At 34.9% G+C, this 21,788-nt stretch overlaps 4 protein-coding genes and 1 long non-coding RNA gene across 5 annotated transcripts in view; 2 read left to right on the top strand and 3 right to left on the bottom strand.

Moving 5' to 3' along the window:
* LOC123659646 (coiled-coil domain-containing protein 93) overlaps window positions 1-2,936 on the top strand; it is a 17,690-nt gene extending 14,754 nt beyond the window's left edge. Inside the window, exons 10-11 of the mRNA XM_045594846.1 lie at window positions 1,166-1,286; window positions 1,759-2,936. Coding sequence (XP_045450802.1) covers window positions 1,166-1,286; window positions 1,759-1,990 — 353 coding nt within the window. The 3' untranslated portion in view covers window positions 1,991-2,936. The remainder of the gene's footprint in view (window positions 1-1,165; window positions 1,287-1,758) is intronic.
* On the bottom strand, window positions 552-17,579 carry LOC123659654. The gene is made up of 3 exons (XR_006744049.1): window positions 17,074-17,579; window positions 9,163-9,170; window positions 552-566 (listed from the first exon to the last, which is right to left on the bottom strand). It is a non-coding gene; the product is annotated as an uncharacterized LOC123659654 (long non-coding RNA).
* On the bottom strand, window positions 2,976-4,970 carry LOC123659653. Its single transcript, XM_045594852.1, has 2 exons — window positions 4,608-4,970; window positions 2,976-3,440 (listed from the first exon to the last, which is right to left on the bottom strand). The coding sequence occupies exons 1-2, from the start codon at window positions 4,713-4,715 to the stop codon at window positions 3,120-3,122; spliced, it is 429 nt and encodes a 142-aa protein (XP_045450808.1). The 5' UTR covers window positions 4,716-4,970; the 3' UTR covers window positions 2,976-3,119.
* Window positions 5,633-20,932, top strand: LOC123659648 (sperm-associated antigen 6-like). The gene is made up of 14 exons (XM_045594848.1): window positions 5,633-5,672; window positions 5,823-5,927; window positions 6,576-6,733; window positions 7,213-7,259; window positions 7,652-7,736; window positions 8,547-8,681; window positions 8,822-8,935; window positions 10,025-10,198; window positions 13,481-13,633; window positions 14,115-14,267; window positions 14,936-15,094; window positions 20,235-20,380; window positions 20,628-20,688; window positions 20,806-20,932. Exons 1-14 carry the CDS (start codon window positions 5,633-5,635, stop codon window positions 20,875-20,877), a joined length of 1,602 nt encoding a protein of 533 aa, XP_045450804.1. The 3' UTR covers window positions 20,878-20,932.
* LOC123659652 (DNA-directed RNA polymerase III subunit RPC7-like) lies at window positions 15,132-16,011 on the bottom strand. The gene has a single exon (XM_045594851.1). It carries the CDS (start codon window positions 15,851-15,853, stop codon window positions 15,191-15,193), a length of 663 nt encoding a protein of 220 aa, XP_045450807.1. The 5' UTR covers window positions 15,854-16,011; the 3' UTR covers window positions 15,132-15,190.
* Window positions 20,933-21,788: the final 856 nt, after the last annotated feature.

The following is a 21,788-nucleotide window of genomic DNA, read 5'->3' on the forward strand; positions in this document are numbered from 1 at the left end:
TTAATGTGATGCAATGATTGCTTAATTTATATTTTTAAATTATTTTCATAACACATAATATTTATGATATACACATATCTCGTTAAGAAAATAGTTAGTCGCCGTTTTCACTTACGTACGTGTCAAGTAATTATATTTTCTAAACAGTTGGCCATCTGGAGTTTCCACTTCAGATACTTTCATCTATAGGCAAACTCTACAATACTTTACATCACTACATAGTATAAAACAAAGTCGCTTTCTCTGTCCCTATGTCCTATCCCCTATGTCCCTATGTCCCTATATCCCTATGTATGCTTAAATCTTCAAAACCACGCAACGGATTTTGATGCGGTTTTTTTTAATAGATAGAGTGATTGAAGAGATTGAGTGGAAAAATACTGTTATTTTTGAGGTTTCTAATGTGATGACGTAAATATTTACATTTTTTCCGCTTACATTGCAAACGCAGGCTGAACCCTACGAGATTTAAGTATTGTACACATTGAAAAGGTCTACAGAAAACTCTGCTATGGTATATGTCTATCTCTTATGGATATCCCACAATAACATTTTTTTGTCATTTACTTTTTACGACAAGTAATGGCTAATTTTCGAAGCGATTTGAACCAATACAGCATTAATCCTTATTTAATTAAATACCTTAAATACATTACTGATTTAATATAGATCTATATGGCCCAGCATATGATTAAAACATATGATTTAAATGAATATTTTCGAAGATATTACAGATTTAAAAATTGCGGGACGTAGCGTTTGCGGCGGTTCCGGCCGGCCGGGGTGGCGGGAGCGTCCCTATAAATCGCGCGTCGGAGGCCGCGGTTCTCCTTGTTGCACTTTGAATTTAGCAGCGATCGGACGCGTTTATTTTATGCATTCAGTAATTAATAAATCAAAACTACTGGATCGATTTTAATCAATTTTTCAGTGGATGTCAGAATTCGGTGATGACGAGCCGTTTTTAGCTACTTGGCCATTTAAATCGTAGTACATTAGGGTGTTCTATGCATGCTCAAATTGACCAGTTAAGTAAAGCCTTTTAAAAAGGCGTTGTAATTCATTACAATATAATTGGTAAAGAGCTAAGCTGATTTTCGTGAATAGGCTATAATTAAACAAAGTGTATTTCGATTGATTCCGTGAATTTTTTTATTTGTTTCAGTTGCGTCAAAACACAAAGAAACCAAACAGTATTACATATTTTATAATACATTATATGAAGTTAAACTTTATACATCGAAAGAATTAAATTTACTTAATTCTGTTCTAGATAATTATGACGAGTAAGTAAAATGTTCTATTTATTAGAATGATTTTTGAATATGATGTCTTGTACTTTTCATTCAGTGTATTCATTTTGTAAATCCTAAGAGATATTTAAACATTTAAATTTTTAGAGCTGCACACTCAGATTTGACGGCCTTCACTAAAATCCTACAGTATTCATGTATGTACGAGAATCAAACTCGCGACCGTTAAAGCATCAGGCAGTTTCCGTGAATTCTGCGCCAATGCGTCGCTTAAAATAAGGAACAAGTTATTATTATGAGATCGAGTGTGTACGTCTAGGACTTTCGAGTGTCCATCGCTACAGACACATCACTATTTATTAAAATTCGAAAATAAAAATATTTCAATAATGAACTCGGAATATAATTATTATTTAATATTGTTGTGTCACTATGAATAGAAATTTTTATTATATGATCCTATTGTTTACACTTTCATAAAAATATTTAATTACGTTTTTTTCAGAGTCATGTCATCTGCGAGAAAACGAGAAGAATTCATGACGCAATTCGAGTCTATTGTTGAATGGGTGAATCAAACTGTTAAGAAAGTGGAACGGAAATTTAATTCTGAGAAGGAACAAAAGGCGGCGCTTCATGCGGAATATTCTAGGTTAATCGAAGTACAGAGGCAGTATGCGATGGCTTTGAAGAAATTAGCTGCAGAGCGACATAAATTCGAGAGAAACGATCACTGATACAATGCGTGGATAATTAAAATGGTGATACCGTATCGTAATGAAGCGCCTTGCTATTTAAGTTTTACTTATAAATTATCCCAGCTGCAATATTATGGTAGTCTTGTACACGGTAGAAATAATTTTCTTGTAAAAATTAATATATTACTTATTGTTAGTTGTATGAAAGACCAATGTATTATTTTTAAGGAATAAAGTCGTCTTAATTACTGACATGCCTAGTCTTTTACCGCTATTGCAGATATTAAGCATTGCTTTCATAATTAATCTGTAATGTGTTGTATCTAGAAGGTCCAAATGTGTCATAAATATATATCGTTTGTAATATTATTGAAATACATTTCAACCTAAGTATATGCTCTAGTTAACGCTAGTTTTAGGCAAAGTATCACAGTTACATATAAAGTTTTATTTATTTATCTTACACTTAAGTTACTGATAAATTTGTCAGCTGGAAGTATAAAAGGCTTTTAGGTTTTGTTTCACCTCTACTTGTAACTTACAACTTTTGGATTCATAGTTCGTAAATAGTATTAAGTATTTGGCAAATAGATTGGTTTGACAATGGGAAATAAAAATGCATTATAAACATGTCTGTGGGATACTGTTATATTTTAGACAGCTTTGTCAGCAATTGGCAAAACAGGCCCTTAGCTCGGAACGAAAACTAGTATAGTTTACATACACATAATATATAGGAGATTAGAAATTTAGGCCATTGGTTACTCGAAAGGTCGTTTTTATATGACAAAGAAAAAATTACTAAAATGCTTTTTTTTATTTTTTACAATTTCAATATAATACCTATAATATGTAACATGATTTGTTAATAAATCCATTTCTAACAATATAGGTACTTTTTCCATATTGTATTTAAAGACTGATATATGTTTTGTATTATTTATGCATTTTTATATGAAAATTTGAAATAAAACATACATATTCAGTGATATAATTTTATTTACTAAATATTCCTATTCATTTTATTTATACACAATCATAAATGTTATTTATATAACCGTTAAATTACAATTTTTTGCATCGTAATTTAACAACCACTAATTTCAATAAAGATTATATAGTAAAAACGTTATCACGTGATGGAGGCACGTCGACACGAAGTAAATCGTCAAAGCGTAACCACGCTGCTGTGTGTATGACTTTTATGAGAGCTGGTATGACCGTGACTGTGCGTCTGACCGTGTGACTGACTGTGCGTCTGACCGTGTGACTGACCGTGAGAATTTGCACTTGACTTCTTGTACATGGTGAATGAGACCAGTTCCCGGTTCGCGTTGGTCATAGCCATGGCGTGCGATACTACGTCGTAGCCCAGTAAACCGTGGATCCTGTTGACGAGCATCAGTGTTAGACCCTTCTGTGTCACACGAACAGTCCGTTCTTGGTCCGATGACGTTGCAACTACCATACCAAAAGATGAATTCATTTCCTGAAAATCAATTCACACGTCAATTATACACTATGTATGTATTGCTTTACTCGTTGCCCTCAGTAATTATAAAATTAAACATTCGATACATTTAAGTAGTAATAACTTATTATTTTTATAATCGCGTAGTTATTTGTATTGTACAGTACCGGTATTTTAACTTTAATTTAATATCAAGTTAATTACATTTAGGATGATAAATTTCAATATTCTAAGGATTTTTTTAAAACAGATTAAGTGAACACAATTATCAATACATATAATAAAAATGTAACGGGTCGCTGTCTGTACATTTAAGATATATAAGAAAAAATATTGAGACCTATATCAACGCAAAAAAAATCAAAAATAAAATTAAATAAATTTTATTGGTAACAAAACACTCCTTACGTAAGATAAAATTCAACAAAATTCAATCCTAATACTAAAATACAAAGCTTTACACAAAAAAAAAAAAAATAAAAAAAAAATGAATTTGTGAAGACACCAATCGGACTCAGTATTGTCGAGACATCGTTGCCCCAACACTGATTTTCAGGGAACACCGTGTATATGTAGACAGCAAAAAAAAAGCACCCAAAACAATGATTGTCCGAATTTTTGTCTGTTTGTCTGTGCGTTTGTGCACGCTAATCTCAGAAACGGCTTATCCGATTTAGATGTGGTTTTTACTAATATATTGTGGCAATTTAGCGTTTGTTTCATGCCAACGGTTAATAAAAAAAAGTTATGGCAATTTAAAAAATCACGCGGACGAAGTCGCGAGCACAGCTTGTATATAATAATAAACGCACTATGTGTGTATGTATATAATTGCGTTACTTGAGACAAAAAATTTGGTTACTTGAGATTTTTATCTTAAGTATTAACTATTAATGCATGTTGTGTATAAAATAAGGTAAGAAAAAAAGACATATTTTTCAACATTATGAAGAAATATTGATGTTACCTACTGTACTACCTTACTTAAATAAAAACGTCTATAAAGTTTACATTATCTTGTTTCATATGTACTCGTATAGTATTATATTAAGTACATATTAGGTATACATACATTATAATTAAATTTGTAACATTAAGACTATTTAAGAATTTAGACATAGGTTAAAAAAAAGTTAAGTAGAGATAAACAAGTAAAAGAATTTAAATAAGGTAAATGGAACCCACCCTCACAAGCGTAGATCTTTCTTCACTTTTCAGCCCGTAAACAGTTGCACCTTCGTCCTTAGATAAATGCGGCGCGCTAAGGCTTCCCATCACCATAATATACGGCATAGTTTGTTTATTTCATAAAGACTGCACTGTCACACTATAGATAGGCCGCATGCAGTTCGAAATATATCTTAATTGAAAACGATTTTTCCTAATATTAATAATCAGAATCTCATTGTTACTGTGTTTAAGATTTTTATATAAGTAAAATGAATAAGTAAGCGGTCGAGAACGGCAACCGCAGTCGCGACAAGTTGTGTGTACTTGTGTGTGAGTGAACTTTGCCAGGTAAGCAGCGGCGACGCGCGACGTGGTTCACAATGGGCTTCTATGTGTGCAATCCAGGCACCGGGCCGCGTGTGTGGAGAGCGACGTGATGTCGGACGTCACACGGCCTTCACGCTTGCTTCACGGGTGCTTGACTGCTTGCACGACTTGCGACCGCGCAGTAAGCAATGCTAAGTTACAACTAACATACTTGTTACTGATACACGCTAAAACGTATTTACATAGCGTTAATAGAATATCTATAGTTTGCATAAGCCGCAATATTACTACTGGGTAGGTATACCTGCATAAGTTCTGCATAAAAATGTCAATAATTGAAATGCCAAAACGATTTCATAATATGTACCTACATAAGTATAAAATGAAAACTGTGTTTGTTATTATATCATCACATTATAGTAACTTGGATTTTTTATATATTACATTACTTATTTTTGTTAAAATGAATTACAAAGTTGTTTCTGTGTGAATAAATTCATACATGCATAGGTAGTACCTATGTACCCGAAAGAACATCAGCGGGTCAATACTCAATGTATTATCCTCCTTGAATTTGGTAAAAAAAAACACAAAATTGACAATTGTCATTAAATACATGGATACACATAGACAAAGATAAACAATAATTCAGGTTTTTGCATTTTGCGCAAACTCTGAATTGTAATTTTATTATTATTTATTTAAATTGAATAATGAGCCACTCTATGAGCAGTCCTCGGAATATTCAACTAGGTAAAAAAGTAGAGGTACCTACAGGAAAGCGAATAAATTACTATTAATACTTGTAAATAGAATGTCAATTTTCCACCTATGAGTATGGATAATGGAAATAGATTTACAAATATGCACCATATAATACGAATGTATTTTTTCTTTATTCAGTATTCGAAACATATCAAAAAGCCCGATTAGTCTTTGTACAGACGATGGCTGAATTGGCAACAAGAGCAACCAATGTTAAATGTCTTGAAAGTGCTGGAGTATTAGGTAATTCAAGAAAAATAATAGTATAATCTATTGCTTTCCCAATTTCTATATTGTATCATTATTATTTCACTTATCTAAATGGTTACATTACTTATATAACACGTAGACAAAGAAAATATTAAGCATTTTTGGAGTTTACTCCTTAAGAATCGATTTTCATATGACGTAAAATTTACTGAACAAATGACCTCGTTACGTTTCTAGTAACGACGTTTTCTAATAACGCCATATATCATAACCTAATAGGGTTCCCATAGATGACGTTATTTGTTTCATTGATTTACCATTTGGTATGGTATTAAGAAAAGAAAAAATTCTTAGACTAGTGATTCTTTTTTTTGATAATATATAATAATTGTTTATTTGCAAGAACATGGTGTCCAAATTGTACAAGATTAACATTAGTATAGTCTAAACATATTCTACCTTACGGTGTGCAAATATTAAATATCAATGAACATACCACATGAGTGTTCATGGACTAACACAAGACGTTGGATAACGGAGAAACTACATAGCCTAAAATCATTTTACCCATCCTAAAATATTCACAAAAGAAGTAAATTAATAATTTTATTTCCAGATAGTCATTCTTAGGAAAAAAAAATGTGCTCATAATATGTAAATTGATATATCAAATATTTTAAGAATTGCTTCGACCCTTACTCTCCGATGGCTGCAGCACGGTACGCCAGTGCGCGGTGGTGGCGGCCGCGCGGCTCGCTGAGCACGACGAGGCGGTGGCGCGGCAAATACTGAACAGCGGAATGCTCACTATCTCTATTGAGAATCTTAACAAGTTTAACGTTCGTTTTATAATATACCACATCATTTTGGTTTAAGAAGTAATTCATGATGATTCATTCAAATGTTGGTTTCCGATTGCAAAATTATAAAAATCTTGACGAATCGTTAATATACCGGCTGCGTAACTTATTTATTAATTTGACGTAGGTATTTAAAAACATATGCATTCCTGACAATATTCTAACGATAATGTTTATTTCGGGATAATAGTATCTAAGTTACTTCGTTTTTGAAATATTAATTTGCAAACTATTGACACAAAGAGAAATAATTAAAACAATAGGTAATATCCCAAGATATTTTTATATCTTCTGTATACCATTTTTTTTCGGACGTATCAGAAAGAGCATGTAATCTAGAGGTTCAAAAGATTTTCCATAAATGACATATAAATGTTAAACAAGAAAGGATGAAAGTGACTTACTTTTACGCCAAATAGGTAATGTCATTGTTATATATATATTTTTTGTATTTACAGGTTTATTATAAGCGGTCAGCTTTATACCTAATCAGGGCTATTGCGAAGTAAGACGATAATATTTATACCATTTTAACTTAAATTCTATTTGTGCTTTTGATATTATAATTATCATCAATACGTCTAATGTAACATATTATGTATAAGTGGAAGCCTATGTCCAGCAGTGAACTGCAATAGGCTGAAATGATGATGATGATGATGATGATGATGATGATTGTCTGTGCGTTTGTGCACGCTAATCTCAGAAATGGCTTTTCCAATTTGGATGTGGTTTTCACTAATATATTATGATAAGCTTCATTTAACATATAGTGTTTGTTTCATGTTAATCGGTTCATAAATAAAAAAAGTTATGCCAATTTAAAGAATCACGTTGACCATAACGCGGACGATGTCACAGGCACTGCTATTTCTTATATAAAACTCTATGTTATAGACATAATGAAGAACTAGCGTCAGCTATTGTGAGACTCGGTGCTTTAGAGCACATTGTTTCGTGCCTAGAAGATTTTGATACACAGGTATGCATTGAAATTTGCCGAAATTTAAGTTTGGCTCATGCTGTGTGGTTACGGCATCAAACAATATAGCCACCCTCTCTCTTCCCGTGGGTGACGTAAGAGGCGACTAAGGGATAACACAGTTCCACTACTACCTTGGAACTTAAAAAGCCGACCGATGGCGGGATAACCATCCAACTGCTGGCTTTGAAATACACAGGCCAAAGACTGGCACCAGCGTCTTCGGTGCGACAAAGCCAGCCCTGCGGTCACCAACCCGCCTGCCCAGCGTGGTGACTATGGGCAAAACACATGAGTTCACGCCATTTTTGGCGTGAATTTGTGGAGGCCTATGTCCAGCAGTGGACTGCGAAAGGCTGCTGTGATGATGATGAAGTTTGGCTCCTACGTAGTAAATTATCAACATAAAACACTTGACTTAAACCTGAAGTGCTAAATGGTGCTTTTTCATGTAAATGTATTTAAATCTAAGTATTACTGTTTTACGTAGGTACGTGTGGTTTGCTGTTATACAGAAAGTATTTTTTTATTCAATTTTATATTGATAATACTAGCTGACCCCGCAAACGTTTCTTTGCCATATATGTTATTAACTCGCTTAACCCCCCCCCCCCCCTTATAACTTAGGGGTATGAAAAATAGATGTTGGCCGATTCTCAGACCTACCCGATATGCCCACAAAATTTTATCAATATCGGTCGAGCCGTTTCGGAGGAGTTCAATGTTTAACACCATGACACGAGAATTTTATATATTAGAATGACTTTTTCAAACTAAATCAAATTATAGTTTTTGATATTGGCATCTTAGGTAAAAGAAAATGCTGCCTGGGCACTGGGATATGTGGGAAAACATAGCGAGCACCTAGCCGGGCTGGTTGTAGATGCTGGAACGTTACCATTATTAGTTTTGGCTTTTCAAGAACCTGAAATAAGTTTAAAACAGGTAAAAAACAGTTACTTACCTATTTAATTAAAATTGCATTCATGAATTTTGTAAAGTGTATTTATAATTCATCGGTTAAATCTGCCAATAGTCAAAATTTGAACTGCGTTACTTACTGTATTTTTTTACTTTTTTTACAGATAGTTGCGGGTGCTTTAGTAGATTTAGCACAACACAAACCAGAAGCCGTCGTGGATGCGGGTGCAATTTGTCACTTAGTACGCGGATTAGAGAATCAAGATCCTAAATTAAAGGTACCAATTTGAATAATGTAGGAAGAATTTGACTAAAGTATTTACAATTTTCTGATTTCTTCATGACGATTTCTATCGCCATTGTCCATTTTTTTAAAATCAAATTTAAGGGCTTTATCGTAAGAGCGAATATGTCGCCCTGCTTAGGAGACTTAGATTATTACATATACATAAATATAACTTATATAACATTCGGGCCGAGTCTGAGAGTGGGTCAGCCAGAATACTATTACATCTTCCCAACTCATTAACAAAAGATCATCTATCTCTGCTGTCTTTGTTCCGGGCACATTACATCAGTATGTGGTAGAAGTCATCAACAACATCACAGACGGATCAATTCGGAGATGTAATTTTTTCCGCATTAGAAATGAAAATTTATTGCATGGGATGTGTCCGGAATAAAGTTTCAGTGCTGTTACAGTTCCTGTTCTACTCAAACATGATTATCAATCCATAGGGGTCGTGCTCAATGTGGTTAGATTGTGCGATACCATATATCTTACCCTTTTTCTTAGATCTTTGGTTAAAATATTCTTTAAATAGGTCAATACATTGAATTCTAAGTGTATATATAAGTGGCAAAAGAAGGTAAAAGGTCAATGGAGATCCCCTCAGTGGAAGCTACTTTAGCTAAAGTACGCCATCGTCCATGAGATTTAATTAAAACATAAATATCGAAAAGGGCTTTTAGTGATAGCCTGTATTTTATCCAGCGACGTTTGTTGTCGATTCACGAGTTATATCCGTAAGGCTATTTCAACTCAAGAATAAAGGCAAATATTAATGCAGTATTGGCAATTAACGCAATATTAATGGCACGTTTCATTAGTTGTATAAAGTTTATCCCGCTCATATAAGTAACGAACAGACTTTTACAAGTAGCAGGTAGAAGAGGTCAGTAAGACCTGTTTTGTCACAATTGAGAAACTATAACTTTTAGATTCACAATTGCGAGTAGAAATATCCTAAAATAGTGATATTTGTCGGGAAAAAGAATAATATATCATAAAACTTTTGTCCGTCGGATACCGTTATCTATCGAATAGCGTTAATGGCAACCGGTGTAACGTAATGCCGTATATACAGCGCAGTACGCTGTGCGCGCTGAGCGCGGTGGCGGGCGCGCGGCCGGGCCTGGGCGAGGCGGTGGTGGCGGGCGGCGCGCTGCCCGCCGCGCTGCTGCACGCCGGCCACGACGCCGCGCCCGTGCGCCGCGCCGCGGCTTGCCTGCTGCGCGACATCGTCAAACATTCCGTCGACGTGAGACGTTCCACATACCTCTGTTTAAACGCCTCACAGGCTCACACCCAACGGCCCCCCTTAGGAATTACTCCTATGTCGGGTCTCTGGAAACACGAAGCACAAACGGCCTTGGCATACCCACTGTGGAGCAAGGTGTGGCATTTACCCCACGCTAATGCTGCTAATAATAGAATTTTTAGATTTTATTTACAAGTAACAATATTAAATATCTCTTTCGTCTTTGCTCTTTTAAAAATCTTTTAGGATTTTATACTTTTTTATATAGTCATACTGCAGTCATGGAGGATTTTAATATTTGCCTTCTAAAACTCGAAGGGAGATCTTCACGTCTACGCTCTGTAATCAATTCTGCAAATATGTATATTCTTCCCCTTCAAGCCACTCAATCCTTTCCTAACTGTGTTCCTTCTCTTCTTGACCTTATTCTTGTCTCCTCACCTGACCATGATGAAAAACATGGCCAGTGCTCTGCCGATACATTCTCATACCATGATCTAGTTTTGCTTTCTTATAAAATAAAACCCCCTAAAGCTAAGTCAAGAACCCTTCTGCAACGCAATTTTTGTGGTATGGACATGAACCGACTATGTGAAGATGTTGCTAATATTTACTCATCGGTATCGCGCGTCTGGTGTGGATGATAAAATTACTATTTTTAATTCCCCACTCACCCATCTTTTTGATGCCCCGGTACGTCCCGTACGTGTTAAGCATCTTCCAGCTACATGGCTCACAGCTGACATCAAAGCTCTGCAAGACTAGAAAAACAGGCCAAAGCAAAATTTAAGACCAATAGAAATTCGTCTAATTAGGAAAAATACAAGAAAGCTCGTAACCGCTGCAACACCGGGCATATAGAGATGGCTAACGACGTCATATTTATAAATCTGTACTCGAAGAAACAGGTGCAAAAATGCTAAGGTATGGTAATTTTTAAAATCGATTGGAGTTAGAAAAATAAAAGAGACTGTTCATTTTAATTAGTGCATATAAATTATATGCTTTCGCGCGTATACGTCATTACAGGTATCAGAGGTGGTAATCAGTAGGAGAGGTAATCAGAGGGGATTCACAAAAAATATACGAAAAACTAGAGCTTACCATTGAATTATTTGTATAGAAAATCTATTCAGTCCATGCAGATTCACCACCACTGCAGGTGCCAGTTCCAAACACCAGACGCGGAATACAAAATCATTTATTACTTTCTTCACATCCACACCGCCAAAGGGTTTTGAAATATTGTTCAGATTTAAAAACACACGTATTTAGTTTTCGTACTACGTTTTTGAGTACATAGTAAGTACAATTTCAGTTCGGAGTTTCAGTTCTACTGGACATCTTTCAGTCATGAAAACTTCCTTTGAATTTTCTTCTTTTAATTTTTGTCAATTATTCGAGTGTGGTGTTAAAGAGTACGTACTAGCAGTTTGTTATGGAGTAGTAGGCTGTGACGCCGTTAGTTGTAAAATGATCATCCCTATCATTGATCACATCATTCCTATCATAACACACATATTTAATGAATTCTTTTCTTCCAGTACTTTCCATCCTCCTGGAATGATGCTCTAGTTATTTTTTTACTTAAAAAAATGTAATCCATCTGAGTTTTCCGAATTTCGCCCCATTTCTATCCTACCTTTCTTGTCCAAGGCTTTAGAGTATCTTGTACATCAATAACCAACATCATTCCTTTCCTCAAACAATCTCTTAAATTTTAATCAGTTGTATAGATTGGTCACTTATACTACCTGTAGTATTTAACAATACTATTCTAAACTACAGCAAGAATGTTAGGAATTTGGGAATAATTCTAGATCAGTTTCTCTCCTAGACACTTTAATTATATGAACTCAGCAGAAAGATGTTTGCAACCTTCTTCCTTTGCCTACTAAAATTGCATTAATTATAAAAAAAATTCGTCCTTTGCCTACTAAAATAACATTAGCACAATCACTTAATCCACAATCACTTATCCATGCTAACAAGAAAAAAAAGAGCAATTACGCACCAAACTAAATTAGTAACATTATATATGTTACAAAATCAGTTTCGTATTTATCTCATTTATTCATTACAAGTTACATAAAACATTAAATATTTCCTCTTTATAGTACTAGTTTAGATATCGCATTCAGCCTGTAACATCCCACTGTTAGGTATAGGTCTTTTTCTCCTTGTAGGAGAAGGATTGAAGGTTAATCCACCACGCAGCACTACTGCGGGTTGGCGGATATGTTCTCTACTATGAGTAACGATTGCTATCAGGTTTCTATGATAACAACCGGGACGGATGGCTTAACGTGTTCTCCCAGGCACGGTTGGGGGCCTACAATGACAAACATTTAAATCGGAAAGAAATACAAATATCTATCCCAAGCTGGAATCTAATCCGCAAACCGTCGGTATTGTTTAGTCGGCGATTACTCGCACTACTACACCAGAACAGTTTAGATATACAAATAATTGTTTGCTCGCAAACGAAAAAAAAGTTCGAATCGATCGAATACAACGTAGGTCGACGAAAAAATAGCCAAGTAAAAATGCATTATTAGATATAACTCGAAAAGTAGTTGTTAGATCTCAAATAAATTTAAATGGGACCATATTATGACCACTTGACACCACCTTTGGAACAAAAAAAAAATTGTTGAAATCGGTCCACCCAGTCAAAAGTTCTGAACTAAGATACATAAAAAAATACAGTCGAATTGAGAACCTCCTCCTTTTTTGGAAGTCAGTTAAAAAGTAGTTCTTTCATATGCATTTTAGTTTTTTTGGTACTTAAAACTTTTGAGTTGTAGCTTTTTTTTGTACAATGTGGTAAATGATACACATGCATTTAAAATACTTCACACCTACACGCATCACATCTTTGTCTAAATTCTAGGATAATGATCAGATAGGAAAATGACTTAGGTCAGTCCGTATGAGCTCAGATTTATGATTTGAACTTCAGATCCTATGCCTGTTGAATAACGTTTTTAAGAACAAAAGAAGTTGAATGCGGTAAAGTTTCAGATCTCATCGAAAAGAGCTTTCAAAGTGCTCTTTTTTGTAAACTTGCAAAAATGAACACATAAAGATATTCATTTAAACGTCAAAAAATTAACTTTATGCGCTCATAAAAATGAGCTACTTAAGACGTCATGTTAGAACAGCTCTCTAGAAATATTTTTGATTTGGATACTGACTAGGCTCTTTCTTTGTATAAAAGATAAAGAAGGGTTTGAGCTAAAATGTTGAAAAGATTAAAAATGTTTGTTACTCCGCTTGCAGTTAGCTCAGTTAGTGGTGAACACTGGTGGCTGTGGCCCGCTGGTGGAGCTGTTATCGGAAGGGTCGGGGGGCACCCGGGTCCCCGCTTGCATGGCACTCGGTTATATTGCTGGCCAGTCTGACCAGTTAGCAATGGCCGTTATTGAAGCAAAGGTAGCATCTGGCAAAGCAATAAAGTACAGACAGTATCTACTATAACCAACTATTAATTACTTAAATAAAAAAATATTATATATAAATATCAATTTTTTTTTTATACGATTGATATGAAGGTATGCTGTTACTGTTGTCTCTTGTCTTTAGACGCCTATCGCTATCACCAGAAGCATCGCAAACGCGTTGCCGATCCTACCCCCGACCGACCCCAGGAGCTCTGGCTATCTCACTAACCACATGAACACAACAGTCCTCGAGAGCAGTATTATTTAGCTGTGATCTTGTGTGTCTCTTATCAGTCGGGCTTTTCCAGATTTTGAGTACCTCAAAAAAAAGGTTCAAAACTCTTTTCAAGTTTGTGTAATATAGGTATGAATACTATATTGAAATTAATTCATCAAAATCTGTAATAATATGACATTCACTTTAGATTACTAGAATTTAAGTGTATGTATTAATGAAAATTTTACAATCCAAGGCAGTGGTAGTACTTGTAGAGATACTTCAAAGCAATGAAGTTGAAGATGCAGACTTATGTGCAGCTGCATGGACCCTTGGTCATATAGCCAAGCATTCCCCACAACATAGTCTCGCAATTGCTGTGGCTAATGCACTTCCAAGATTGTTACAAGTGAGCTACATAACAATGATACCCAACAAGATTGATATTTATACTAATACTCGTAGTATTGATAAATAATAATTTGCTTTATACTGGAATTACAATAAATATATAGTTTATTCACATTAAAAAATACTGTCTCATCATTATCACTTATTGTTAGTTTGAATAGCTGCTCTCCCTGATCAATTAAATCATAGTAAATTAGAATGCCTGTTGGAAGTGCTTACTTGTTCTAGTTAATTTGATCATGACATCACAAAATTATGCTCACATGATCACAAAATGATGGTTAATATGTGTGATAATTAGTTGGCTGTTTTGAGAATAATTTAATTGCACTGACTTAACCTTAATAAATATTGTATTTTTTATTTTTGTGTATGTTGTTAAGATTTTTTGGTTTGGCATGCAGAATGTTCCCAAAACTTTTCTAAATATTCTTAAATGGGACTTTATAGACAATTTAGTTTTGTGTTTAACAAGTATACCAAGACTGTTAATCTTGATGACCTACTTTGCTCTTAATTAAATTTATTAATATTAACTAAGATTCATGTTAGTTAGTTGTGGGCTCGATGTTCGAGTTAAAATTCATGTTTTTATTACTGTGTCACTTCAGCATGTTAATTAATATATTTAATTATGTATTAAATGTTTAATTATAAATTTTGTAGTTATATACAAATCCAAAATCATCCAACGAGGTAAAAGCAAGAGCATCGTGTGCTTTGAAGCAGTCACTTCAATGTTGCTTACATCGACCAGCTCTTGAGCCGCTGCTGCATGCAGCCCCTGCTTGTATATTGAAATATGTATTGGCTCAATATGCCAAGGTGGGAGTAACTATTTGTGAAATTAATTTAAAACTAGTTTAACATTTACAAATTAATTTTTATTATCACAGATATGAGACAGCTTTTTTGTTATTGTTAGTACACTGGCCCATCATCAGCGTTATCATCATCATCATCATCATCTTCACCATTATCAAAGTAGTTGTTGGCGTAGTCGGTGCCATCATCAATTTCTTCCTCTTGCTCCTGCTCATCTGACAGTTCTTCATTATCACCATCTCCTTTCTCTGCCTCATCCTCATTTTCATTTGTTTCCATATACTCAGTTGTATCTCCATTAGCTTCTTTTTTCTCCAATTTTTGTAATCTCTTAGCTATTTCTTTTGGATCATACAATTTTCGCTTGAGATTAGCTGATTTAGTCCGTCGTCCATGCGGTCTCAATTCGGGAGGTAGGTTAGGCCAAACACAATTTAAAACGCCTTCTTTTTTCGCGTCTAAAGCGAGTAACTTGTACTTGTCGGAATATCGTTCTATACCATCAGTGCGTGTTTTCGGTTTCACATATGCAGGGGACTCGTGTAAGTATTCTAGAAATTGATCCCTTACAATAACCATGTAATCTGTCGCCGCGTCACATTGTAAGGGAAGGGGTTTCACTTCTAATTTAGGAAATAAAGGCGGCGGGGCCAAGTTCTGTGGGGCGGCTGTGTTATCAGTGCGAGTAATACCGAGAGCTTGTAGTTGTTCATGTGTTAAAGACTTTCCATTACCTCTGCCTCTACCTCTTCCAGCCATTTTTATGGATTCTTTTTTTTTAGTTTAGGACAATTTGAAACTGTTTACTTTTTACAAGAACATGACAGCACGATAGGTGACAGCAAAGTAAAATAACAATAAACTAACCTAAAATTTTGACAGCACAATATTTTACTTGAGGCAAAAGAAATACGCTGTACATCAAAAACAGAAATATTTGACGGATGACGGTATCCAACAGATAAAGTTTTTGGTATATTATTCATTTTTACCATCGAATTCTTATTTATGAAATATTCCTCCTGCTGTTGAAGTCTATTCATAATTGTCCGTATTTATGCAAAAAGTAACCACCCAGCAAAAACGAACTTCTGAGATATCAGAGGATTTGCAAAAACACGTGCAGCTCTGTTAGATGAAGCAAAATTAATATATATTTTATTTAAATTCATGGATAAATTACTAATTAAAGTATGTGTATACAAATTTGATCTGAATACTCATAAACTTTCTAGATAATTAAGAAAATCTGCATGTGGTTCCTTTTAACATGTACTGGTTGATAGCTTTTCTTATATGCAAAAAAGAACCACACCCCAGGGATTTACTGATACAAATAAAACTATGTATTTATAATATCGTAATATAATTTATCAAAAAATAAATGAAATTATATAATATATATATACGTTTATTCGACGTTATCCGTATTTAGTTCGTCTAAATCGTCTTCTATTGCATTATCACTAATGAGACCATTATAAAAGCTCTTTGCATCTTGTGTAATGTGATGTAATATGGATTGAATATCCGCTAGTTTCGCTAGTGATACTGGCTGCCCTAACGGCCACAGGAGAACTGAATATTCCATCAAGATAACAGCTGGTATGCCGCAAACAGCGGTTCGGTGGTAGAAAGGTGATGGCGGATCCAAATTTTGCAGTTTTTTTATATACTTTATTGTACACCACAAATATATTACAAATAAAGCTTAAAGATAGTCACAAACAGCGAAGTACAATGGGCGGACTTATGGTATTTCTCCCAGACATCCCATTTATTTATTTATACTTTAATGTATTAATTGTTAAGAGTTTTTATCAAGCTCTCAGCTTAGAACCTTAACTACCGGCGTCCTGGGCCTCAACCTGCCACCGGAAGACTACTATTTTTATATATTTAAATATTTTTGTCTTTTTCTAAAATATATTTAAAAATGTAATAATAAGGATATATGTTGAATAAAAGGCATAATAAACATTTATATACACATACATAATAAACTCTGATAAAAAAAGAGGAAACAAAAAGTTGTTCATGTCGTCTCCAGTTTAAGTTAGTGACTTTCTTGTAGTTCTTGAGCACATTCTCCGAAATATATCATGTAAAATATCGACAGACAGGCAACCCTGCGCCGATGTTCTAGACTTGAAGTCTGGAGTCAACCAGTGGTTCGACACCGATGAGTCTTACGGCGCGTCGATCCACAGAATCCAAAGTAGCAAGCTGGTACTTGGCAGAGCCATCTCATAAATGACTGCAGTACTCCATGCACGATCGAACTTGTGCATGGTACAGAGTAAGAATCTGTTGCGGTGTAAAGTATTGCCTGACGTTGTTGAGGCTACCAATTTTCTTACCAGAAGTTTTTTCTTGGATCTTATGATTATCCGAAGTTCAGATTAGACGAGACATATATGACTAGAAGATCAATACTATCGGTGATCGGTACAGATACAGCTCGGAAAGTCGGAGCTAATGAGAATGGACTCCGTTTAGCGGTAAAAAGACAAGCTTATGTTTTGGAAGCATTAAATTTGACTAGGTTAGCATTACCCCAAACGAATACCCCTTTCAAAGCCAAATTTATGCGTTCGACCAGAGCCTCTCTATGCTCAAGAGTTTTAGCCCCACTGGCATGGGGATCGGATATGTATCTCTTCGTAACTGTGTTCAGTGTCTGTTTGTAATATTAAAATGATCGCTCTTTACTAAATGCATATGGATGTATCAGTCAGTCAGTTCAACTTATTGCGGTCGACTGCTGGACATAGGCCTCCCCAAGTTTAGCCCGGTTTTCCGCAATCCTCATCCAGCCTACACCGGCAATCTTACGTAAATCGTCGGTCCAGTATACTAGATCGTTCAATAAGTCCCGAGACTAACCTGGAAATGGCGCATATATTAAAAACTCTTTTGATTTTTAAAAAGTAATGGCTATCAATACAAGAATATGTGTCAAATTTTTAAAAATGGAACAATAAAATTATTGATTTTGAAACATTTAAGTGACGCTACGGTTGTAATTTCGATACAATGGAAAAAAAACTAGTTTCGCGTGTTGATAAAACATTGTTTTTTAATGGGAAAAAATACCGTTGAAGCACAGCAATGCTTATAAAATGTTATGCAGGATCAGCTCCCTCTAAAGCAACCATTTGTCGGTGGTATGCCGACTTCAAACGCGGTCGCATGGACACCAATGATGGGGAACGCTCAGGTCGTCCAAATGAAGCAGTGACTCAACAAAATATTAACCAAGTCCTCAAAATCGTATTGGAAGATCGGAAGGTAAAAGTGCAAGAGATAGTCGAGATAGTGAAGATTTCAGCTGGTAGTGTTTTCACTATTTTACATAAAAATTTGGCCATGAAAAAGCTTTTTTCTAAGTGGGTAGTGTGTGCCGCGTTTGCTTACAACTAATCAAAAGGAACAACGTATCAATGATTCAGAGCGATGTTTGGCGTTGATGAATCATATTAAAAAGGATTTTTTTCGTCGGTATGTAACAATGGATGAAACTTGGATATACCATTTCACTCCGGAATCCAATCGGCAGGCAGCGGAGTGGAGAGTGGCTGGTGAAAGCCGCCCGAAGCGTCCAAAGACTCAGAAATCGGCCGGTAAGGTTATGGCGTCTATATTTTGGGATGCGCATGGAATACTTTTCAAAATATAAATAGTGACTATTACATGTGCTTATTGGAGCGATTGAAGTACGAAATCGCGGATAAACGGCCTCACATGAACAAAAAGAAAGTGGTGTTTCACCAGGACAACGCGCCTTGTCACAAGTCCGTGAGAACGATGGCCAAAATTAACGAATTGGGCTTCGCATTGCTTCCTCATTCCCCTTATTCGCCAGACTTGGCCCCCAGCGATTACTGGCTGTTTGCAGACCTCAAAAAAATGCTTCAGGGTAAGAAATTTGACTCAAATAGTGAAGTTATCGCAGCAACGGAGGCTTATTTTGAAGCCAAAGACAAATCGTTCTACACACATGGGATAGAAAAGTTAGAAAAGCGTCGGAGGGACTGTATCGCTATTGGAGGAGACTATGTTGATGAATAAAAATTAATTTTATAAAAAAGACCTTTTTTTAGTACTTAGTCTCGGGATTTATTGAACCACGTGTTATATATAGATATGGATGTCTGGTATACATATGGATGTATACACGGTACATATAGCAAAATAACATTTTTTACAATTTTTATGTCTGTCTATGTCTGTTTGTTCCGGCTAATCTCTGAAACGGCTGAACCGCTTTTGACGGAATTTTCACTGGCAGATAGCTGATGTAACAATGAGTAACTTAAGCTACTTTTATTTCAGAAATTTATTTATTTTATAACTGTCAACTTAAGAAAACCTTTTTTGTTAAATTCCACGTGGACCGCACCGCTAGTATGCAAAATAGAATCACATACTGGTGGTTCTACTGTTTTACAATATTTATTTATACACAATAGAACCGAATGCTTGTGGTTCCATTTTGCATTAAAAAGACAGTTAAATTGTATATTTAATCTACGCATAACCATACCACAGAAATTGGTTCAATTTGGTGTAGTAAAAATAATTGGTATAAATAGAAAATATGTATTATGTATAATGGTACCAAGTGTGTGTGTGGATCTGTTTTGTATAAAATGCCATGTTAGTAATATCGTTTCTTTATTTGAACAAAAGTGTCCCATGGTACTGTGGTTCGGTATTGCTTTGTATTTGTGTATGTGTCTCAAATGTCTTTCTTTCTTTTTACGTAATGTTCATTATTGCTGGTGGTTCCATTCTGCTTTTAGTATACCTTGTTTGCAAAGGGAAAATCTCGTGGTTCTCTTTTGTATAATAATTTAGACCACTTTTAAATGAGTATTCTTAAAGAAAAGCAAAATCCGAAATTTGACGTGTGGTTCCATTTTGCATAAATACGGACAATTTATGTGCAGGATAAACTTTATCAACAGCCGGTTAAACACATTGTTCAAGTCTATCATTACACTTTTGTCTTATGATTATTCTGATATGCTGAAGTTGTACCTAAGTTAAAATATATTTCTAATGAAATATTTGAAAAATCATTATTTTTCCTTAATACATAAAAATGTTTAAAAATTTATTATTTATTAAAATTTAGATATTGCCAAATGATGCAAGAGCTCGAAGATTGTTTGTGACTACGGGTGCTTTAAAAAGAGTTCAAGAAATAGATACCGTTCCTGGTACTTCGTTAAAAGAATACATTAATATAATCAATAGCTGTTTCCCAGAGGAAATAGTTCGGTGCGCAGTTCATTTTTATTAATTTTGTATTGCATGAGTTATATACGCTTACTTAAGTAAAATTTCATAACCTAAGTTATTTGAAAATGTAATTTTTGTAGCTTAGTAAATAAAGTAGTAACTTTTTTAAACATTTTTTAATATCATATCAAAAATCGACCGTTCCGTTAGTAACTTTTTTGTTGTAAAAACCAGAATTATCGATAACACTCAGGAATTATTTGTGAATATTATTATATCTTGACAGGTTCTATACTCCAGGCTACTCCGATTCGTTACTTGACAGAGTAGAAGCTTATACTCCGCAGGTACTCTCGTTTTACATTATTTTATTTACATACGAAAATATACATATAAATGATTTTATTCTACTTTTTAATATTCGATTGTATAACAATAAATAAAAACAATGATTTTTTTTTTAGATTCCAGAGTTGTTTACAGATAGGGTACCGAGTGATTGTCAAAGTGAACTAACCATCGAAAACGGGAATTAAATTTTTTATATATGGCTATTTATATTGATTTAATTGAATACATTTGTTTTATTAAGACTTGTTTTTTATTTATTGTTTTCCCATCGTCCAAATCAATTTCTGAACTTTTACAGTTCTTCCTCCGATTGTGGTATTTTCTATTGCCATTGATTGACTGACAACCCTGTAACTTTAAAAAATATTTTAATTAGCATTTCTATGGGTAAAAAATGTCGCTTCAGCCTGTAATATCCCACGACTGGGCATAGGCCTCTTTCCCCATGTAGGAGAAGGATCAGAGCTTAATTCACCACGCTGCTCCAATGCGGGTTGGCGGATATATTTCCTACTACGAGTAACGATCGCTATCGGGTGTACATGATAACAACCGAGACCGACGGCTTAACGTGCTCTCCGAGGCACGGTGGGGATACCCACAACGACTGCACAAACACCCAGACCACAGCATACACCTGTATGGCCAATACAAATGTTTGTCATGTGCGGGGATCGAACCCGCAACCGCCAGCGCAACAGGTACAATCCATGGCTGTAACCGTTGCGCCAAAGCGGGTAAAAAATGTATGACGTAATTATTTTCTATAATTAGTTTTCAGTTTGATATAAAATTAAAACCGAGTACCTACCAACTTGAAAAAGTTTAAGAATTATTTGTTTCTACTGCCGAATTAATAGTAATCATATAGTAAGAAAAAAATAGTTAAAAATAAAATAAACTTAGAAAATTTACAGTTCCCTGTCATAAATAATGCACGTCGACTTTCGGAAAGAGACAATTGGTAAATTTTGACGACGTAGCACATTGCAGTCGAAGATCTCAGACCTTCCCAATTTTCTTATTGACAAAATATACAGATTTGCTAAAATTTTGCACGGATTTAAAAAATAATCTAGTTTGTTGTGAGGTAATT

This window comes from Melitaea cinxia, chromosome 14, assembly GCF_905220565.1.
Source record: "Melitaea cinxia chromosome 14, ilMelCinx1.1, whole genome shotgun sequence".
Classification (NCBI taxonomy): Eukaryota; Metazoa; Arthropoda; class Insecta; order Lepidoptera; family Nymphalidae; genus Melitaea; species Melitaea cinxia.

What these genes read in the sequence shown, in the direction of transcription:
- LOC123659653 (XM_045594852.1), bottom strand. Translation starts at nt 4,715, where the DNA reads ATGCCGTATATTATGGTGATGGGAAGCCTTAGCGCGCCGCATTTATCT. An exon ending in AAAGATCTACGCTTGTGAGG is followed by an intron (nt 3,441 to 4,607) that starts GTGGGTTCCATT and finishes ATTGATTTTCAG; the next exon opens with GAAATGAATTCATCTTTTGG.
- LOC123659648 (XM_045594848.1), top strand. Translation starts at nt 5,633, where the DNA reads ATGAGCCACTCTATGAGCAGTCCTCGGAATATTCAACTAG. An exon ending in CTAATCAGGGCTATTGCGAA is followed by an intron (nt 7,260 to 7,651) that starts GTAAGACGATAA and finishes TCTATGTTATAG; the next exon opens with ACATAATGAAGAACTAGCGT. An exon ending in TGGCCGTTATTGAAGCAAAG is followed by an intron (nt 13,634 to 14,114) that starts GTAGCATCTGGC and finishes TTACAATCCAAG; the next exon opens with GCAGTGGTAGTACTTGTAGA.
- LOC123659652 (XM_045594851.1), bottom strand. Translation starts at nt 15,853, where the DNA reads ATGGCTGGAAGAGGTAGAGGCAGAGGTAATGGAAAGTCTTTAACACAT.